Genomic DNA, 23,009 nt, shown 5'->3' with positions numbered 1-23,009 from the left:
CCCAGCCATTATACAGACACTAACTCAGCAGAACATGAACATATGTACAGGCTGAACATACTTTTAGGCCGTAAATTTGATGTAATATTCCACTGGTTTAGCTGTCCACACACTCCCTCTTGTGTAGCTACAGGAATGCTAGGCGCTATCATACTAATACCATCGCAACAGGAGTGAAAAGGTGGTTAAAGCATGTTCTTCTGCTCTTTATCACAAGATAAAAATCCAGGAGAATCCAGCATGACTGTCAAAAGCCAAGCTCAAAACCAAAATAACATCCAAAAGACAAATTTCCTCTACTGTAATCACTTAAAGCAGGGAACACATTGCCATTTCTTTTGTGGACACTTGCAGTCTCATCTATGTAGTGTGTAGATTAACTTGGGGGAAAATCAAATCAATCCACGAAGTGATTAAACACAGAGATGCCACCTCTGAGATAGGAAATCTTTAAGCCATGTATCTGTGGGAGATGAACAAGCGTATCAAAGAAGCATCACTGTGCATACGTATGCTTTCAAAGGTATTCTGTACCAGCCCAGCTGCGACAAGACACTGGCTGAATGAGCCTCTGGTCTGACCTAGTGTGACTGCCTGTCATGTTTGTCTTTACAAAAGTGCCACCGAGCTCAGCATCTCTTACAAATCTATGACATTTCTGGAACATTATGATATTACTTTCATTTGGCACGAGTAAGAAAACCACATAACCCAAATCACCATCACAACTCACTTGGAAACATAATCTCGACAAGCCCTCTGACAAACTATTCAAGAATGGAAGCGTTTTATGAAAGCTCCCCTTGAATAATTCCATGACTAAGGCATACAGAAAGCTTCCAGTCCAAAATCCTAAACTGCAATGCAACTTAGTTTAAACTATTAATAACAGTACCATCACAGCCGTTCATATCATTTTAACCTGATGAACCTCTATTATATTAAGACACTGAGGCTCTTTTAATGAATGTACATCAGTAAAAAAAGAAGAAAAATAAAAGTTATAACTTGGTCATAAGTCCAGGCAGCCCTGGGCACCCTCAACACAGCCCTGGGCACCCTCGATACATCAGAAGCTGGACTGAGGTAAGCACAGTATATTTTATAGTTGTCAGAGATGTCTTCAGCAGGACACATAAAACAAGGCACTGCTTGAAAGCTTAAGTGGTGATGGTCAAGTAGGAGTAGCCTGTTCAAGAGCAAGACTGAAATGTTTCACATCTACCTGCCAAACTTTTGTAGATCCTTCTCAAACCTTAAAACCTCTCCCAAAGAAATCAGGCCATAAAACGAGCCATGCTTTTCTCGGAAAGCTGTTCAAGTCTAACAAGAATGCTTTAAATGAGTCAAACTTCTTCATATTTGAAGTCCCATCCTCTATTAAAAACAAGTTTTTAAAAGAATACTAACATTTAGGGATAAAGGGTAAATTAAAGTTGTCACAGAAAAACTCAATGCATTTGTATGTATTTAATAACTGAGGGGAATCAATTAATATTGTCATTTTCCAAAATGATTAAAACTGTTGGCCTCAGAAAGCAAGCACAGAACATGACACTAAAGGATGCAGTTTAGCAAGAAAGTGTAGAAGTTCGAGAGATATACAAGCACTACTACATTGCTACAAATACATTTTGTAAATCTAATTACGGGTACATCATTGTGGGACAAAAAGGCAATAGCCACACCATACCTATTAAACATTCCTACAGCCCCGATAACCATTAAACCCTGGAAATGTAATAGGAAAAAGAAAGGGAAACTGCTACAGCTGCAGAACTGCCTGCAAAAATAAGCAGCTCTATGGGGCTTAGAAACAAAAGAGAATAGGAAAAACAGTGGAATTGTAAATAAGTTCACAGCATTTAATTACAAATCTGAAGCCAAGTCTAAGTCTACAGAAGCCTCTTAAAGCACATGAAGTTTGCTTAGCAGAAAAGCCAAAATAGGTTTTTAATAAACAGCATAATCTGGATTTCAAAGGGCACTGGATTCAACCTTCTGCTGCTAGGCATAAGCACAGATTTGGCATAATTTTAGATAATGGCTTCAAAAACTTCAGAAAATGAGCCTTGTTTGAGGCATAACAAGACAAACGGCTGCTTTAACTTCAAAGCAATGTTTAAAAGGTTTCAATAATAGAAACATTTAGCTAAGGCAAGAAACAGATGAAACTGCGATGACAAAAATATCACCTCCCTGCTTTGTGCAGTGTCATTTCCAATGCACTTCAGACTCTACAGAGAAAGATTGCCAGCACATCTATTATACCACCATATGAGCATGCATATTTATCCTGAAAGTACAAAACCTCTTCTCAATATCTGTTTTAATAATGACAGAAAATATACAGAATAAAAAATAATATTGAATTGTTATTCTTTTATTCTTTATTTATAGTACAATCTGATTTTAAAAGGAAAATTTAAACATGATATTCCATTTCCAGTTGGGGTGAGGTTTTATCCAGTTTTAGTAATTTAACTCTTTGAGAAATGGGAGAAATCAGCAGTAATCTTCTAATCTAAAGACTAAAAGACTACAAGTACCTACTTGATGAGCCAATGAGGCAAAACCAGGACTGCAGAAAATAAGTAAAGCTGAATAACCTATGATGCATGCTTACTTATTCTCTCCCAAAAGCACCTCTAACCCATCACTTACACATCCCACTCTTAAGCCTATTACACAATTACTTTCCAACACAACTGAAGAAATGGCACTTTTGCCTTTACATCTACTAACTAAGGCAAGCCACACCTAAGAGATAAAATGGATTTATTTGCTTCATATATATGAACTTTATTTAAATATGGTTCTCCAACACAATAACAATAATCCTCCTTAAGCAAAGATGGAAACACTTGTCATGTAATCCTTGCTCTACTAAAAACACCAGAGGAATTGGCCTAAAGATATCCCTTCCAGTAAAACCCTTCGGCTTCAGGAATCTGTATGTCAGGTTTCCTGCAGTGGCATATCTCTGCTATTGCTTTCATCACATGAAGGAGGTAGAAAACCTTCAGAGTCTAGCAGCAACCTCCTGGCATGGAGCTGGTGCGATGGAGGAGTCAGGCCTGTCCTCGTTTTGTGATGATGCACAACTTATAGACAATGCTTTACAGAACCGTAATTAGTTTCACACACAGAGTTTAATACTCCCCCTTCTTACTCAGTGCTACACTAGGCTGTCTTTGACACAGACGCTTGTAAATGAGTATGTTTTATAACTCAATAAATAGTGTCCACAAGCTGTACTGTGAAAAAAATAACACCTCTTAACCAGTAGTGTGCTATCTTCAGATAGAGTCACAATGTATTCATTTCTGTCAATATGGGTAGCATTTATTTAAAAGAACAAGGTCACTCTGGCACTCTGTTGTAATTGTCATACTTAACTATAAAGCATGTTCATAAAATCCACGGAGAAACTTACTTCAGCTTCACAAACACAAAGGAAAAAATAATCACTTTAATTCCTGGTATAGATTAAATCATTGCAATTGAAATACCAAAGGAAGCTCCAGCTCCTTCCACACCACCTGCCATTCACCTGGCAGATGAATCTACAGCAGTCAAGTCAAACTTAAGTGATAGAGAAGTTGGTCTGACTCTTCCCTGTACATCCTATGTGAAGGCAGATAGGGGTGCAGAGGGTGCACTTGCTGCTTGCTTCACTTCCCTTCATATTCATTCCTCGTATCTGATAGCTCCTCCCTTCTGCTGGCCATAGTGAATCTTCTCTTTCCTTTTTAACGAATGGCCCTCCTCTGGACTTGCTCCAATAGGTCCACATCCTTCTTGTATTAGCTTAGTTTATCCCCTTCCATATCCTACTTCATTCTTCCCCCTCTTACCTCTTCCATCTCCCCCGTCTCTTGCACAATCCTTAACCCACACTTTCTCAGGACTTACCTACCCACCAACATGCAGTTTATAGAAGTGTTGATACCAATGTCTACAGCAAGGAGAGCAGTGTGTTTTGTGATTTCCCCTTTTACTTACAGGTCGTAAATTTCCAGTCTGTAATGAACAGCATTAATCCAAAGCTTTTTATTTTATTTTCACTTTCCAAGCTGTAACCAAAGATCCTTGAGCTGTTCTCCCAAGATGGACAGCCATCACACACTTGTCCTTCTAAGCAATGAGGTAGAACATGGGGAAAAAATACGCATGCAGTGCTCAGAGAGGGACTAAAACCCAGCCCTACACACTCCTCCAGCCCTCCTCTCACCGTTGGAAACCTTCTGTTCTACCTGTTTGATCCTGAGACCATACAGGGGATTTTAGGTAAATCTCAGCCTCACACACTGAATTAGCAGCAGACATATCATAGACCTTTTAAAGTCCAGTAGCTCACAAGGATCAAACGCTTCCTGCTCCTGCAAGCACAGCCTGCTGCAAAGGTAAGCTGGCACACTGAGGCAAACTGATTTTGCAGAAACCTGTTGTCCAAGATGTGAGGGTAAAGAACTGAGCTCAGCACATAAGCCTATACAGGCAGGCAGGTGAAGTGTTAAACACCAAACAGTCAGCTAAAAGCAGAATTTTGAGCCCTAACACCCAAGAAATGCAAGTTTACCTTTATGCTGCTCACTGGAAACACGGTGGCTACACCGGGAATAACTTAATGTATGCAGCATTTGTGCAAAAACCTGTTAAGGAGGGCATTCCACTAGTGAAGCAAAAGGAGTTGGGGCGTAATTCAGTGCTTCAGTGGGTGAGGAACAGACAGATGTCTCCATCTGCAGCTTACTGCTAAAAAGGTAAAGTCATACAATGAAAATATCATGCAGAGGGGCTCTCTGCAGAAAGTCTGTGGGTGCCAACTGTGTGGGAATCACGGGAGGTTAATCTGTATTGCTCTGTATCTCATGGAGCAAAAGAAGGCACAGATTTTTCAGGAAGTTTTATCCTAGTTTCTAGTTGCTTATCATCTCCAGCAAGGTTTGGGCAGGAGTCAGGCAGGACCGCACCTCCCATCTTTACTTTAAGCACCAGTACAGTGCTGAGCAGAGCACAACATCTGGGCTTGAAAGGTGCTTCACAACTGAAGCCTCAAAGAAACCAGCGGAGTCAGAATCACTTAATGCCCAACAAGGGCACTAATGGGTTGGATCCTACAATGCTCTAACACACAAACTCATCAGAGAGATGTGATTTACCTTGACCTTGTAGTACTCCTTGACTTCAGGCTGAATGGAATCAAAATCACCACTGATGTAGTCAGGCAAGAAGCTGAAAGGAAAGCAATGAGCAGTGAAATGAAAAACTAATCCATCTTTCTACATTTAATATTTATCTTTTCAAGAGCATTAATCTCTTAAGGGAATAGGAGTTAGTTAAAAGTGTGTTAAAACAACAGTTGGTATGAGGTGATACAAAATAAGGTAACAGATGAACTGTAAAACTGGTAAACCAGTGCCCCTTCTTTGCTGAGGGAGCTACACATCGCCTAAATACTTATACATCTCCCGGGGTAAGGCAAGACTTGTATCTGCATGGTTCTGGAAAGACAACTCTCAAATATCTTTCAAATGTATCATTTAGTCAGCAAAGTATCTGAAAAAGCATATCTGAGTGCTGTACATTAAGCCTCGGAGGATATCTTCTGACAGAAGATGATGATGATGCTTCTTGGACAGCTGGTATGCCACAGATGTTCCAAAGACTTGTATTTTAGTTTGTTACTGATGTCATCTCCTTTCTGCTCTTCTCCTTGATTATTAACAATACTCTTCCCAAAATATGGGAGCCAAATGCTCAGTGATTTTTAAGTCATATCTTGGGTGTACAAAACGTGTATGAACCCGATCTGAAATCCTAACCATCATTTGTATGGTCACATTACTGCAGAGCACATAGAAATACTGCTGGGATATTTATCTCAACTTGCTGCTTGTCACTTTTTAATTGCAGAATGCTTCAAAATATTTACTGTATAAATTCTTACCAAATTCATAATGAAACTCAACTGTGCTGCAGAAAGAACAGTTTAAGAATACATGTCGGGAAAGAAAGAAAACTACACCAAAACCAACCAACCAACCAACCCCAGAGAAATACAGCTTTCCATTTTGCATAATTCCTGGAGCCAGGACAACAGGTGAAAGTGTTGCTACTGGTTCAACACATCAGGCTGAACCGAGTTTTGAAGTCAAAGCTGTGATTTCAGTGTTTTCTAACCATTTAAATACATAGTTCCTCTACTCTGAGGTTACTATAATTTATGAGGGGTATGAGAGTTCAGCAGCAAACTAGTTTACAGCTCAAGCTGTTTGACGAGGAATTGGGCAAAGCATACTGGGGCATATTTTTCTTCCACATGGTTTTAGAAGAACGTGGCAGGGTCCACAACACCCCCCATGTAAAAACTGGTACAAACCTCATGTTTGGCTCTGCTCAAAGATTTCAAAAGAGACACGTAGTCACTGGCCACCATTTCCTTTGAGAACTGAAAGCTGCTTCAGCAGAAGCTGGTAGGTACGACTGTTGTGAGCTAGTTCACGTGCAACTACGGCATTTCAAATTCACCGCTCTCTGCTAGTACTAAGGCTTTATAAAAGGATATGTACTAAATATAATCTCTCCAAAGGTGATGCTCCCACACTCACAGCAGGGGGAAGGGCAGTCCCTTCTGCATCAGGATTTATCGAGGACACACAAACCAGCTAGAAGAAATGCAAATGGTTCAGTGCTCTGTTTCATGTGCCCAAGTCAGTACAGTTCAAAACCAGAAAAAAATAAACAGAAAGTTAGATTTGCTTCTTCACTGCGGGACTGACCTTTTCAGCATACAAAAAACCAGCACGTTTTCAAAATCTAAATTTTAAATTGCTGCCTTTTTACCTTTCCACAATTTTCCCAATGAAATACTCACTGAATACAACAAGACTAAAGAACTACAGGTATTCTCTTTCCATTTGTTATTTTCCTTCCATTTCTTCCTGACAGGAATAAAGCCATTAAAAGTAAACTCACTCCAGGCCTTACAGTGGTGGCCCCAAATGTGAGCCCTGGAGGCATCCCAGCAGGTTGCCAGGAAGAACAACAGCCAGTTGTCATGGAAAGCCAACTTGGTATGACACACACATCCACTCTGATGAAAAAGCAGATGTCTTTAGGTTGTTTATCTCACTGAAATGCGGTACATAAATCCAAAAGTGTCTCTGCCATGTTTTTTCTCTACAGTAACTACAGACTGCTGAGCTTTTAGATAATCAACCATTTCTCCTGAGTGCTTCAACAGGCATAACTGGGAGCAGAATTAGCCAACAAAGTATCTTCCCAGCATCAAATTCTCCTGCACAGCTTTAGCTCTCATCCAAAGTAAAACCATTTCCATGACAAATGCTAGCTGAAGTTCTGTCTGAATTTTTACAGGCAAAACCCCTAAAAATCTCCGTCCCATGTGCTCTGCCATGGCTCCTGGCCACATTGCCTGAACACATATCCTCTGCCAGGAATTGCAACATCCATTTTCAAAACATCCTCTCTAAACAGTTCACTTGCAGCCACCACAAAGCCAGAAGCGACTGACAGAGAATAAGGAATTATGGCTGGGAACTTCAGAATTTCAAAGAGCCTATAGCCTCACATTGATGAATCCCGAGTAAATCTCAACTTGCACTGTCTGCCTCACAAACATCATAAAATGTTTCAGCTTTGTTGTCAGATGGCTGCTCTTTGTAACTTATTGGCTATACAACCCAACAAAGCAAGCCAGCCTTCAGTCAAAAGTGAAAAGCTGCATTTGGCGTGGTCCTTTTGAGTTCTGTGGAACAAATTGCCCGAGTCAGGTGAGCAGAATCAAATCAAAGCTCTTCTCTAATTAACACCAGTGAAGAAAAGTCATTCTGTCCTAGTCTAAGTTGTCCCAGACTGACTAACCTTGGCGAAGATTAGCACTTGCTGATACAGGAAAAGGGGAATGAGTTCAGAAAGGTATATATGGAAAAACCCCTCATACTGAAGTAACTTAAGAATATTTTGTAATGATTGGGTTTCACTTCTTCGCTATGCTGTAGTTCTGTATTTACTCCAGAGTACAGGCTAGTCCAGGAGAACAGGCTCTGGAGCATCACATATCAAACTTACTACTGTGTGAGTGGAAAAAATGATGTCAGAAAAAAGCAACAAGAAAGGCCCCTCCTTTAAACTTAAATCAGCCCCTCTTATTTATGGATTAAAATCAGGTAATATATTAACCTAACCTATGTTTTTCTACCCTCTGACCTCAAATTCATGAATAATTCTTATTCTGTATCATAACTATTGAAGATGACATCTATTTCAGTGACATACATGGCACACATCCTTTTATCTTTTTGCCCATGATAAAAAAAGGTTTGAATTCCTTTTTCTAAGTGCAATTTACAATTGCAATTTCTAAGCAGTCTGGATGATGCAGTCTCCTGCACTTCAGAACCATGTTTCACCAGTCTCATTAGCTACTAATTATCACTCTGAATATAAGGTCATGACCAGCTCAGCTGGTTTGGTTCTCTGCTGCTTTACACTGACATTTATCAGAAGTGAGCCAACTCCATAATTCTAATGGCGTAAGCATGAAATTCATGTGAGATCAGCTTCGTCTACCAAGCCTTTTCTAGAGCTGTCAAGCACTGAGCAACAAAAAAATCCTTAGAGGCTTTGGGTCTTTCTTCTCATTCTGTTTCCCTTTTTGGAGGTTGAGGGGGTTTTTTGTTTGGCTTTAGGTTGTTGCTTTTTTGGTGCTGTTGTTTTGGGGTTTGTTCTCTTCAGGGTATTTTAGAGCCATACGGGATCCATCTAAAATGAGTATGGAGTCAGGAGACCAGGACTGCTTTCAGATAAGGACCTGTAGGCACTTCCAGAGCAGACAATGTTCCCTGTATATAAATTGTGCGGTTTTAAACCCAGAGTTTAATATGAAACTTTTAAAGGTTTAGCCAGCTTAGCAAGAAAGGAGCCAGCACTATTTGTCACAGATTTTGAGACGGATCCCACCTAGAGGCCTTATCCCAATTGGATACAGGCTAAATGTTGTCTGAACAGCACTATGAGCTCCCAGGATGCCGGGTTGGAGAGCAGGAGAAAAAAAAATAAGAGATTCCATGAAGTTTGCCATAGTTTCGAGGTACACTAATGAAATTCCAGTCACCAGTACCATAAAACAGTCATTGACTCTTGCCATAGACACAGATTACAAAATAAATAGGAGCTATTTAAACTTCTGAGGTTCTCATGCTAAGTGAGCACAACTGTGCCTTTTGCCTTCAAGTAACCCATCTAATGGACACAGCTTAATTCATGAAGCTGTTTTACTTTTAAATATTCACCACTAATGAGCAGCATGTTAAATTTATAATATCAGAATACCTGGTCCTTTACTCACTCACTTTAAGAATTCATTAGGGGATGGCAAATATGGCTTTTTATCAGGTTATAAAAAAGAAAGCAAAAAACCCAAGAGATCACACTTTAGCAGTTTATAGTAAAAAACTGTGCTGCCTCCTTAAATAAATTGCTCTGGCATAACTGTTCAGTTCTATCATTAATTCAAAGTTACAGTTTCCTAGTACTATTGACTTTTCGTGTGATGTAGCTCCTTTAGCACATAATTGCCTGCAATTAACCTTCTTTAAACAAATGTTAACATCAGAGACATGAGCATTTAAAGGCAGTATCTGCGGTACCCTTTGCTTCCTTCAGTTAGAGCACAGCAACGTTCCCACACAGACAAGCAGTACGTGTCCCAGCTGTGCCATTCGGGAGCATGGAATGGGTTCCCTGCACTGTTTCTTCCACTGCCAAAAATAAACCTCAAAACCAGTGCCTTTTACCCTAGACCAACAGACACACACAAGCTGCTTCCCAGCAGAAAGAAATGAAGATAACGTGGTGCAGACTTAACACGAAGCAGTCACTAAAGTCAGCTTTGACTTTCATAAGCATCTCCTAGTTGGGAGTACAGAAGATAAAGCACTCTAGGATTACTTCAGGATAAATGTTAAAGTCACAGTTTAACAAAAAACCCCAGCAAACAAAATAATGTCCCCAAACCTACATTTGCTAACTGTTAAAGTGCACTTTCACCTTGCCCTCCTGACTGTCAGTCTTGACTATAAGGGTGAGTGAGGGCTGCTCTCATCAGAAAGGCGTTGAGTTGTCTAAATCTGTCAGAAGTATACTGTTAACTGCTGTGAAGACCAAAGTGCCTTTTTAACTCCTGGAGACAAGTACAGCACAAGTAGATGCCATTTCTGTTTTGCCTCAAAGCAGCATACTCGGGTGCCCCATCTAGCTGTACAGAGGCGAGTTCCTCAGGAAAGGGGAAATGTCAGATTGCAAGACCCATTCAGAGTTAACGGCTATTCAATCTATAAATACCTTCCCAGCATTACCTGCAAGGTGGCCACAACTAAGGGTCACACCCGAAGCTCAGAAGCCAAACACTAAATACCAATACAATTAATGAACCTCAAACTGACCATAAAAAACCATTTTGGTTTGGTTCATCTCAAGCAAATCACATGAAGGATTCCACAATTTATCATCATCAGGCCTTTAAAAAACAGCTAAAGCACAGTCCATCCCCTTCTCCATCCTCTACTTCCCAATCATGACTCTCTTGAAGTCAGCTAGCTTACTTTTTCTGACTCCATGGTTCACATCACTTATTTCCTCCTTAAAGCCTCCCTTATCACTACAGAATATTTGTATTAGGGTGACACTAACAATAATGTGGTGCTATTTGCTGTATGAATTCAGAAAGAAATAACAAAAGAAACCCCAATTGCCTGTGCCTTCTTCAAAGACCTTAATAAACCCTAAAGTTCATTATGCAATTGCTTACACAGAACATCATTCCCAAACAACATTTTGTATATTACAATAAGATCACAATAAATCCAGATGAGTTTTAAGAAGATTAAAAACAAAAGGGGAGGGGGGTAGGGTGGGGAGACAACAATTGCAGACCCAGTTTAACAAAGGAAGCAAGTGTATGCACACATCAGGCCATACACAGAGAGCAGATTGGTGTGACCCTGCCAAAATTCTTGGCACAGACTGTTACCACATCTGTGGATTACGGACAGGTAGCTCTGTGGTTAAAAGTACTTGGTAATACTTGGCAACCTTGGAGAACAGCCTCTTTTCTCCTTACTTTTTAAAGAGCTTAGTGTTAAAAGAGCATAAAAGTATTATTTCATTTGCAAACGCTGTGATTTAAAGAAAAAGATAAAAGTGTGTGAAGATATGAGGGCAATAATGCATTCATTTATGCTTGCCTGGTATGCAGTGTCACCTTGCAAATAGTAAAAAAATATCTGAAATAAATTGAACATATTACCCTCAGCTCAAGCTGCTATGCAAAGCACACATCAGGGGGACATCTTCTGCAGGGGACAGCCAGCTCATTCCCATTATCATTAACAAAAATCAAACAGCTAACACCCTGCCTTGAAACCCTATCCCTCAGTGACAAAGAAAAGTGTTAATGATAGCTACAACTGTTGCATTTTTCTTTTAAATTGTCAATATTTGAAACTCTTCTCCAGCTGCAATCAATACAGTACAAAATAAAGGGATGCTCCAGGATTTAAGAACTGTTCGCTTGTTTTCCATGGTGCTGAACAGCCTCCTGTGTTCAGGTAAGTACAAGTACTTTGGGAAAAACCCAGTGTGCACAGGACAAGCAACTCCCAGAGACTGCTCCTAAGTACCCGTGGCTTCTTTTTGATTACTTACAGACTGATGCGTTGCTTAAAATAAAGACTACATGACTGTAATGTTGCCATCACCTTAGAGCCAGTTAAAGCTGAAACTATTCAGCAGCACCTCTCAGAAGAGCCTCAGCATCTGCCAGGCTCAAGCATCATGTCTTGCTGTTGGATCCTTGGCGAGAGGAGTGAAAACAATGGGGTTGAGCTGTGAGTTTCCAACCTTGCACAGGGCAGCATGGCTCAGGCCATGCTTATTCAGTGGCAGAATATGCATCAGTGCCTCAGCGTAAGTCACACGAAAGCACATGGGTTTGAAAGCTGGGGAAGCATAAGTGCTTATCCAGAAGTGCCAGACTCTAGTTTTCTAGGACATGAGCCCAGAGGAAAGGTGAGGGAAGATGAGCAACATAACCAGGACTCCCTCCAACAGGTGAGAGTACGTGACTAAGAAGATGGAGGCTGACAAGACACCCGAAACTGTTTTACCTCCTGTCATGTCAGATGGCAGAACTGGCCCTAAAAATTGAGGAAGACCAGCCATTACTCAGAGAAAGGTAAACTGTTCATTATTAACAGTTTACACTGCATGTGAGGAATCAGAGGGATGGGATCTAAAACCTGGTAAACTTAGACTGAGGCTGTCACAAAGTACACTGAGATTTCAATACTAGTCTCAAAAAGGCAGCAGAGGAAGCCAAAGTTTGCTCAGCCTTGTTCACAGAGTGCCACCAAAGTTGGATTTTGGTGCTCCAAGAGGAGAACGAACTTTGACAAGACAAACAATCTTTTCTTTCCCAGAAAAGCTAGAAACACACATATTATATTTTCCCTCCTAACAAGATCGTTCCTAACAACCACTACAGTGTGACCTGAAAGCTCATTATACAATTTCAAAAGTCAGCTTTGATGACAGGTATTTTAACTCGACATGTCCTTTCTGTGAACCTTCACACCAGTAAGAACACTTACAAGTCAAGCACAATCAAACAATAAGCAGCTACATGTGAAAGACCTTCACTGGGATTTCCTTGCTTTGATAATTTACTTATTTCTCCTGAGTACCTTAAGTACCTGCCTTGAGTTTAGCATCTCTTTACTTGCAAAAATAGGGATGACCACTTATGCAGGAGAGGTTGAGTTTGAAGAAGCTTCTTCGTGGCTTGAAATTGCAGTCAGTAGCTTGCAGCAGAAATTCTTTAGAGCCCTTTCTACACGACGACTCACGAGAGCAATGAGAAGAGATTTATCCCCTTACTGAGCAACGTGTTCCAAGCAGGCAGGCAGAAATGTGAAGGTTTTCAAAAGTCTTACTTATACTTCTCCTGTTTGAGCCCCTATTTTCTTTTCCAATTTCCATGTACCCATAATTTTACAGATTAATTTTCTGTTTCATGGCCAGAAAAGAGACATCCTGACACTTATCTATAAGGAGGAAGACCAGCCATAGTAGCTGAATTGTCACACAAAAATGTATTAAAACACACCTACTCAGAAGACAAGAAGTCTTAAGGAGGAATCCAGAACATCTGACGACAACACAACTGCTGAAAGGCAAAGTTAACTCCCATATGGTTATAATCAGTGTCATCTGTCCTGGGCTCTAATTGCCTGTAGAGCAGCCACTGAGCAAACTTCTGACCCTTCTTCTTTTTGGTGGAGATGTGCTTGATTATCTCAGATATAGTAATAAAACTTCTTCAGGTTTCGAGCCCTCACACCGATAAAGTACATAACATTTTGCAGAGAAACAATGCACTGAGGATCCCAAAAACCCTTGTGCTACACAGAGGAACAAAGCATGTTTCTTAATCTTTCTAGGGAATGTGAGCCCACATGGCAAGGAATGGAGGAAAGACGTGTAACAACAGACAGCTCTTTGAAGTCTGTTGTCTCTGTGTGGCTGAAATTTGGTAACTCACTGGGAGGCAGAAGTTTTATTAAGCCTTTCACTACTGACTTCTGCTGCAGCTTCTTCAGAGCTGACAGAGAACCAAGATACTCCACTGGAGCATTAGCATTTCAAAAGGTACCTGCATCTCTGCCCAGCACAGCACAGAAGCATTAATTAGAGAGATAGCAGAAGATAAATGTGCATACAAAATGAGAGCTGGGCTCTATCTGATGCTGAGTAACCTTTACCAAACAGCATCCTCGCTTTCATCAGAATAACTCAAGGGACTGTTCTCCCATTTCTACACAATTCAGCTATACAATGTATGACCCCATTTCATTTTCTGAAACTTGTGATTTAGACAACACATTGCAAAGTTTGATAGAAATTCTTTAAGGTAAGTACTAATCACAAAGGTGAAAAGTAGACCTTACAAACTCTGAAGGAAAAGTGTCTAATACACCAGTGTTCCTATATTTAGTGGGATGGAGCACCACAGCTGGGTATGGCTTCTTAGCTGACAGAGGCATCCTACTCCCTTTAATCCTTTCTTACCCTCCTCAGTGTCACCGCCTCTATGCAGTACCAGTATGGATATTTTAGTTAGGAAAGTCAGCAGGTTTAGAGTTATGAATACAGACAAGCAGTTCTCTCTCAAATAAGACTGGAATTATTTTGAACAATCATTTTTGTGAGCATAGCTGTAATTAAAATGCCTCTGATAAAGCTCTAATTAAAGAGTAAACACCTCTCTTATAGTTACCTGACATATGGATGAAATTAAGAATGCTGGGCTGCACCCAAAGGCACATGACCAGCAGGTCGAGGGAGGGGATTCTCCCCCTCTGCTGCACTCTAGGGAGACCCCCCCCCCGCAGTCCTGATCCAGCTCTGGGGCAACAGCACAAGAGGAACATGGAGCTGCTGGAGTGAGTCCAGAGGAGGCCACGGAGCTGCTGCGAGGGCTGGAGCAGCTCTGCTCTGGAGCCAGGCTGAGAGAGCTGGGCTGGGTCAGCCTGGAGAACAGAAGGCTCCGGGGACACCTTACAAGTGTTCTAATACCTAAATTAGGGGGCCTACAAGAAACCTGGAGAAGGACTATTTACAAGGGCAGATAGTGACAGGACAAGGGGGAATGGCCTTAACCTGACAGAGGGGAGATTTAGGTTAGATATGAGGAAGAAGTTGTTCCCTGTGAGGGTGCTGAGGCGCTGGCACAGGGTGCCCAGAGAAGCTGTGGCTGCCCCATCCCTGGCAGTGTTCAAGGCCAGGTTGGACACAGGGGCTTGGAGCAACCTGCTCTAATGGAAGGTGTCCCTGCCCATGGCAGGGGGTTGGAACTGGGTGAGCTTTAAGGTCCCTTCCAACCCAAACCAGCCTGTGATTTTACAAAACCTCCCCCAACCTGCTGCTCACACTCCTTTTGATGCAGCCCAGCAAACGGTTGGTTTCTGTCTCAAGCACACACTGAAGCCAGCTCATGTTGAGCTTCTCATCAGCCAACACCCCTAAGTTCTTCTCCTCAGGGCTGCTCTCAGTCCAGTCTCTGCCTAGTCAGACTAAGGTGCTATAGTGTGTTTTCAGTAAAGCAAGTAGGTATGTGCAACTACTGCTATTAAGTTTTTAATACCCAGACTGTTGCTGGGATGTATCCACCAAATTCCTACTGTCTATGGCTTAAGCTGGCTGTTGTCATTAATGTTTCATCAAAAGCATTTAGTTTACTGTCACTTCCCAATATAGTATTTAGAGCACAAATGATAGCATTTAGATAACTACCTACCTGACAGATATCAAATCCAAACAGGTCAGTGTATAGATTTAGTGCTTATTCATAAATGGCAATCACAGAATAAACTGCACACGACTGAGGCATTAGAAACATTACAAACACACATGATATTAGAGAGCTCTCTCTTTTCAACCTCTCCTCTCCAATCCTCCTCCTTTCCCTTTTTTCGTCTATTTGGGTTAAAAATGCTCAGACAGGAAATACCTCAGTAAGTGCATTCTTACTACTCAGAAAGCACATACAAGCTACATTCTCAGTAAGTAGCACATAGTCCAAAAAGCCCCTATCTTGGGCTCTGTACAAGTAATTTTCCATCCAGTAGACTAGCTGAAAACCCCCCAACTTCTAATGTAAACTCTGATGCTGTTGGTGCCCTCCATATTGTAAGAGATTTTTAACAATACTCCCTGTATTGACTTCACAATTTATTACGATTAAAAAAATATTTATAAAACCCTTACCTGCTATCCTACTAAGATCTATTACTGCACTACCACTTTCATTTAATCAATACCCTAACTAACTTCTCTTATAGAATCAGAAATAGATGTTAAGGACACAGGTCTACCTATAAGTAATACAAATGCCATGATGAGCTTTTATTAACAGCTATTCCCTTCATAAATAGTGATAGTAGTTGTTCCTCAGGGAAGACATTCAGAGGTCTGATATCCCTGCTGCTGTCTGCAGCCGTTTATGCTACAGGAAGGGAGAGGAGAACTCTGACCGGATGCAGCACTGGAAGTGCTTTGGAAAAGCCAGATGAGCCGATTATCAGACACTTGGAATTAGTGTGTATTGAGATGCTCTAGGAGCAGCCCAAAGACCACCACAGGTGACAGGAGGTAAGGTAACCATCATTAGAGATGTCATTTCATAGAAAAGTGAGGTTCTGGATGCCCGTGTGGCCCATTCCTTCAAATTCACTGCAAGATAATTTTTTCCACATGCTTTAATGCCAGCAGGTCATTAATTCACTGGTTAATGAAAACCATGTAAAGTTGGGAGGAACAGACCCATCTGCCTGATAATGAAGTAAGAGACCCACATTTTATTGGAATGACAGAAAAACTCATTGAAGTTACTTTTGTAATTGTCCTCAGAGAGAAATGGGAAGCCTGAAATCCTGCAGATTAACAGAGAACTCCGTTTCATTGTAAGCAAAACCATCCCCTAAGTCCTAGGCTGTTAGACACCTGGTTACGCTCAGATACAAAACAAGCATGCACCAGCCAGCTACAGCCAGCCAGCTAGTAACAAACGGGAATTTGGACTTATATGCTGATAAAAAGGCATGAAGGTTTTGGACCATTCCCACCTTCAAACTGAGCTCCAAACTGAGTGCGAAGATTGGCACTCCTGGGGGGGCAGCACACCTCCTCTCTAGGTAGCAATGTCTGGTGCGAGCCACACTGCAGCAGTTTGGGAGGATCCCATCACCAGTGTTTCTGGCAACATGGCACCCTAACTTTCTAAAGCAGCACCTCCCTTACCTAAGTCCATGATAGAGAGGGAGGTGGTGAACACAAAATCCCCCTCCTCTCCGAGCAGTGGAGGTCCAAGGCCCAAGAACGGCAGGCTGTGAGCCATCCATGAGCTGATGAAGCTTTTCCAAAGGCTGTGGAATCAAAGAGTGATTTCTTTTCAGTTAGAAAGATTTCTTTTCTTGTAGATGGAGTCTCAGCTTTTACAGGATTTTGAAAAATGCAGGATCCTAGATGCTATGATGCTCCTAGATGCTTATGTTTTGCCTAGCCCAAGAATGAATAGGTACAAGCAGTTTTCCCCATCCCTTTCTTCCACAAGGTGGGGCAAACAGTTTCCAAATGCAGCTTTCAGGTGAAACAAAAAGTTAAGATACTTACAATTACTTTTAAAACACAGATGTAAGGAATGAAAGATGCAAACTACTGGTAACCCATGCTTTTGTCCTATATGTTCAGAGGTTAAAATCATTCACTCTTCAGATAAAAGTGGAGCAAGCCAGTGTATGAACATTTGAATCAGCTAATTTACAAGGGGGGGGGGGTGATGAAGAAAAATCTGCATTTGCATTGGAAACTTGCCTGTGGCCCTGTGCCAAAATCCTGCCTAATACACTTGAACATGCTGAAATATTAAACCCCAGAAGCACAAGAACGAAAAGGGAAATTTTGATGAGCTCTTAAACAGGGTCATGAACATGATTGTATTTCTGCTGGTGCTACTGAAAGAAGTCAAAACTTGCCACGGCTGTTCCAGTGTGAGCGTGGCAAAGAAAGCACTTTCCACTCTGATTAGAAATGAGATCCTGCAGAACAGGGAAGGCATCACTCTCCTGATGAAAGCCCTCTTCAGCATGTTGGGAATGCTATTAGCGTTCTCGAAGCCACTCCGAGGTGTATTAGCATCACATAAATGCATGACAGCACTGACCACTTAATCCCTCTTCTGTCACAGGCAAGTTAGAAACTAAAAATTACACTGACACCCAAGGGTATTTTATAATAGAATACGAAATAAAATGATAAATTTGCAGATTATTTTGGCTTTGCCTCATGGTACTCCATTATACACCAAATATTCCTGGCCTCTCATTCATTACTATTTAATTACAATGGAGTACCTTTCTTTCAGACTTCATTAACCTCTGAAAGGAGTTTGTGACCTTGGGACCCTCCTTGCTACATGATGTTAGAACACTGCTGTGCCAGGAAACACTTCCTGAAATGCTGAATTTAATCAAATGCATAGGTTTTTATGGGAAACACACGAAACATGAGAAGTCTGCATGTGGTCACTTAATGAACAAGAGTTAGAGCATATCAATTAGACTCATAAATCAATACTAGATTAACATTAAAAGGTGCCACAAGAGCTTCCCCAGCGGACAGGCTCATTACAGTAAACATGGTCATGGATGCTCTTCCCTATTACTTTCACTGTGAGAAGAGGGAGTAAGGAAACGAGGAGGGATTTGCCCATGTACTTCCTACTTGTTTAAGCCAGCAGAAACGTCAGTATCTCACCAAGCCCAGTGACAGTGTAGCACGGCTCCAGCTCCTGTCTTTGTAAGAAACCGCTGTTCAATCTGAAACGCTTTGACTCTAAAAGGAAATCTGAGAGCAGTAACCTCTTCACAAGATGAGAGGCAGAACCACAGCCCGTGCAGTCGCTTTCATTGCTTAGCTGCAAAGCTTTGAATGATGGATCAATGCTGGCCCCTCGGTGCCAATCAGAGTGGATTCTTGCAGAGTGGGTGCGGGTTCAGCAACTCGCTTGCTAGCAACGTTAACTCCTCAAAACAGATTCTCCATCATCCCGAGAATTCCCTTTGAGAGCTAACACCCCGTCAATCCATGCATGCTCCTCACATAATTTCCTCATCTACAAAACCACCCCAACATCGCCTTATGCACAGTTTTCTCCGAAAATTAAAAGCATCAGAAAGAAGAGATATTGACACCCACATCTGTCACTTCCTTAATTAAAAGTATTTGTTGTCAAAGCTCGCAGATGATGCTTTAACACAAAAACTGGCACTGAATCATTTACTGACTCTTTTTCAGTTGTGTTTTTGGGACAGTCTGTCTTTCCCTCACCACTCAAAATACCTTAATGCACACAAATCTAATTTGATCTGTCACTGGCATTTAACACGCCCACTGCAGCTTGTAAACTTAGAAAACATCAATCCTCCCCCAGATACTGCTGGAACTTGCAGAGGCAAATCATATCTTTTGCCCTTACTACTATAGAGCCTTCCTGCCTTTCTTTCATATTACAGAATAGCAGTTGTTCTACTGGAGTTATTAGCTAGGTTTATTCCAGAGACTTTTCTCCTTTTCAGCTTTAGTATCGAAAACATTTTCACTCCCTTCCCATCCTTTTCTTTGTACTGTTTTTCTCCCTCCCTTTCAATTTTTGACTTCTTTAGATGATGCCTGTGCCAACTGTCACCTAATGTGTTCAACTCTCCCAAATGCCGAGGAAAAAGCCCTGCTGACAAAGAAACAGAGATTTTCAAGAGTGCTGTTGCATCAGTGTATACATGTTTTCAAGCCCTTGCAGAATGACTACCCTTCTGCACAGAAGGGATGACAACCACAGGCCCCCCTCTCAATGCTCTGGCCCACAGCTGGATGTCCAGTGCTTTGAACAATGTCATTGGACTTAGAACACACACCAATTGCAGGGAAAACAACAAGAACAAAAAAAGCCAACCTAAAAATCTCACTACCCTCCCTAAATATTTTACCAAGTATTTTGAGCTACACCTGAATACCAGTATCCCTTTTATGCTGGAGAAAAAGGCAGCCAGCTCCAAAGGCACAGCCTTTTATCCTCTGCCGTCGGTACCCACTGTGTCATTGTGTCATATATCAAGCACTCTAAAAATATACCTTTTCTAACCCGCTGATCTTTATCCATCTTCTTCACTGGCATCCTATTAGCTCTCTCCACACTAATGAGTTAATCCAGTCTCAAGCTGCAAATCCCTAACGCTGCCTTCACTTAATCGCTCTTTATCCATAATGCTTATAATGAATAAATGAAAGGGAACAGCTATATCATTATTTACTGCTTCTATTCTTTTTTATACGTCAGGCAACTTTTACACAGAAATCAAAATACTTAAAGCCACACTGAAGCAAACACAGAGCAAACTGCATGCACATGTGTATTCCGTCTGATCTAAAACATCTTATAAATGCATTAGCTACATGATGTAGATACCTGGAATGGGCCACTCAGCTTAATTTCAACAGAAAGAAGCAGCTTATTCCATCTGGAGTTTCTTAACAACCAGGGAGAGCCAGGCAGCTTGAGAGTCAAGCAGCTTGTGTAGGTGGGATATCCCTCTAGAGTTACTAGTCCAAGAACAATTTATTCCTATAGGATGAATTTCATTCCTGGTATTACAGCTTCCAAAGACTATCCTAAATATTTTGATCGCTCCACAGGCACGACAAAGTAATTCCAAATACAATAAGCAGTAACTATTTCCAACTATCACCAATGCTGCCTTCAAATCTGAAATCAGAGCAATAGATGCTCAAACACTATTTACACAGCTAGAAGTGGTGTGGTTATATTTTCTTTTTAAAGTACAAGGGATAAAAATGGATTGTGTTCCAGTCTCTGGAAGACACAGTAAGTGACAAAGTAGCAGTGAGAGTCTCATTCTTGCTCCATCCATTTCACAGGCTGCTGGAACAGTATCCGGTTGCTGCGGCAGTTTCCCTGCTTGCAATCACCATAGAGAAGTGATGCATCACATCAAGCATTAACTGCATTGCAAGAATTCAGGGTAATGTATGGAGAGGGCGTAATTGTGTAGACATTTACAGCTTAATCACTTCCCAATTAAGTCAACAGAACAACCTGAATCTGTACAAAAGGTAATCCAAGTCCGTATTTGGCAAGCACAGGCCATATCTATTCCGTGTTGTGACATTTAATAAGAAAAACTCAGTTACACTAAAAAAAAAAAGAAAACAAAACAACCAAAATCCATACAACACACAAAATCCTGTGGTAAAAGCTCTGCTGACCTTGCACAGAATCTTAGTTTCCCCCGTTCACCAAGCACATTTAAAATCCCCAAACAAAACCCAAACCTAATTTCTAGCAGAATCTGCCTGTATTTTGCAAAACTAAAGCCCAAACTGGTACCTAAACAAGGCAGGCAGTCTGTGGCTTGCAGAGGAGTGTGCATACCAGGGGTGTATGAACACACTGTATGCATACCCAGTTTTACATGAACTATGAGTTGAAGAAGATTTGAGTTTCCTGAACATAAATGTATCCAAAAGCAGCTTTGGAGGTACCACTGTAAACATTATCCACATGCTTGAGCAAGTTATTTCTGGTAGCAGAACACAACTGGCTCTATGATGAAGATTAACCCCCGTGTCTTCAATTGTGGAATTTGTAGAGCTGCCTGACGACTTTCTCTAGTCTAAATCAATGCTCAGCCCTTCTCATGGATGGATTTGCAACTGGTTCCACAGTTTTGCTCCGTGGCTTGTCCTCGTCAGAAGAGGCACATAATAGTCATCACTTGGTCCTAAATAGTTATTTATTAACTATTCTTATTTACCAACTGTAATAAGTAGTCTTGATCAGAGTCTGAGAACACAGTTCCCTGTTCTTGATAGCATTTTCTGTGAAAGCTGGGGCACAAAACATTTTAAAATGAAAAGCATTTGTAAAACAGAGACACGCCTGGAATACAATTAGATTTAAAAACAAATCTTAGCAGAAGAACTAGGAAAAATAGTTTAAAGAAAAATGGATTTATATTTTTAAGTTTTACTTCTCATTATATTCTATAATGCATAAAGTCCCCCATTTGCAAGCTGCTGGCTTCAGTAACACTCAATTTAAACAGATTTGAAGTATACAATCATCTGTCCTCAAAATAAAGGTCCATTTGAATGCAAATTGTTAAAAGTAAGAACTTCTGCCTTTCACACATTTATTAAAAGAGAACAGAGTCTACTGAAGAAAGAGAATAGGAAAGAAAACCAAGAAATAAACATCCAGAGTATGTTTACGCTCCAACAATCACAAATAAGTTTACTGAAAGAGCATTTTAGAGACAGCAGAAAGCTAATCTGAATAATTTATCTACGGTTGTTATTTGTGTTCAGTTCCATATGTAGCAGTCTTAATATCAAGTCACCTGGAAGGGACTATACCCGCGATTTCCAAGAGTTCTCTAGACAATGAAGAAAAGAAATAGCTGAGAAAGTGAAGAGGTGCTATAACACTAGTAATCCTTCCCTAAATCTCTGAAGGGTAACAGCGCAGATCAGTCAACTTCAAGGACATTTATTAACATACATTCATTTTAAGGCACTGCTGGCACGTGGACTTCTGTGCTCCCAGACTGAGCGCTCATCTTCGCAGTCTTAACAAGCTTCGTTCAAAGCTAAGACTGCTCTTGCCATGTTCATTATAAAGTTCATATTTTACATCTTAAATGACAAGTTCTATTGCAGCAAAACCCCAGCCTGGTTTGAGGCCTGTAGGAACTTTCTAGCTTTGCTTTGTTTCAAACACAGGAAAACTCCCACTCCCCAGCCTGCTCCAAACACTTGTAAAAAGTATTGCTCCATAAAAGCAAGCATTGCCTGCCTAATCCTTAATTTCTAGTGATATTCAGAGATCCAAAAGAAGCAAAGGCATACATTTCACCCTAACGCTACACACAGAGCCAGCATTTCCTGGATGCTGACAATTACTCCTTAGGCACAACAAACCAAACCACCATAAAGTGCAGAGTGCTCTTAGGCCAGCTCAGGACTCTGTTCTGAGCTGCTTTTTCCAGCTGTGACTCAATGCACAGGTATTTTATCACTACAAAGTCCTAACTTCTAGCATCGGGGTGGCCATAAATGATTCATAAAGCCAGAAATCACCCAGATGGAGTGATTTCTCTACTTACAGTACACTTGGGGCACAGGTACAGCTATGTGAAGAAGAAGCTGAAGCAATACAAACCCTCTGATTGAGAGACCTGGGATTAACTGAAAGTTTCCCTATATCCTCCTTTCCTGAGCCACTTTTTTTCCTTCCCCCACCCTGAATTACTGCTCTGGACAAATTGTGACCCCTTATTTTCCTGATTGGG

General features: G+C 41.0%; 1 protein-coding gene across 2 annotated transcripts in view; it reads right to left on the bottom strand.

Moving 5' to 3' along the window:
* TPK1 (thiamin pyrophosphokinase 1) overlaps positions 1-23,009 on the bottom strand; it is a 293,711-nt gene that overhangs the window by 149,594 nt on the left and 121,108 nt on the right. For both annotated transcript variants that reach the window (XM_030476888.1, XM_030476881.1), the window contains exon 4: positions 5,166-5,238. In XM_030476888.1, coding sequence (XP_030332748.1) covers positions 5,166-5,238 — 73 coding nt within the window. The remainder of the gene's footprint in view (positions 1-5,165; positions 5,239-23,009) is intronic.

This window comes from Strigops habroptila, chromosome 1, assembly GCF_004027225.2.
Source record: "Strigops habroptila isolate Jane chromosome 1, bStrHab1.2.pri, whole genome shotgun sequence".
NCBI lineage: Eukaryota > Metazoa > Chordata > Aves > Psittaciformes > Psittacidae > Strigops > Strigops habroptila.
This window is presented reverse-complemented; position numbering and strand designations above follow the sequence as displayed.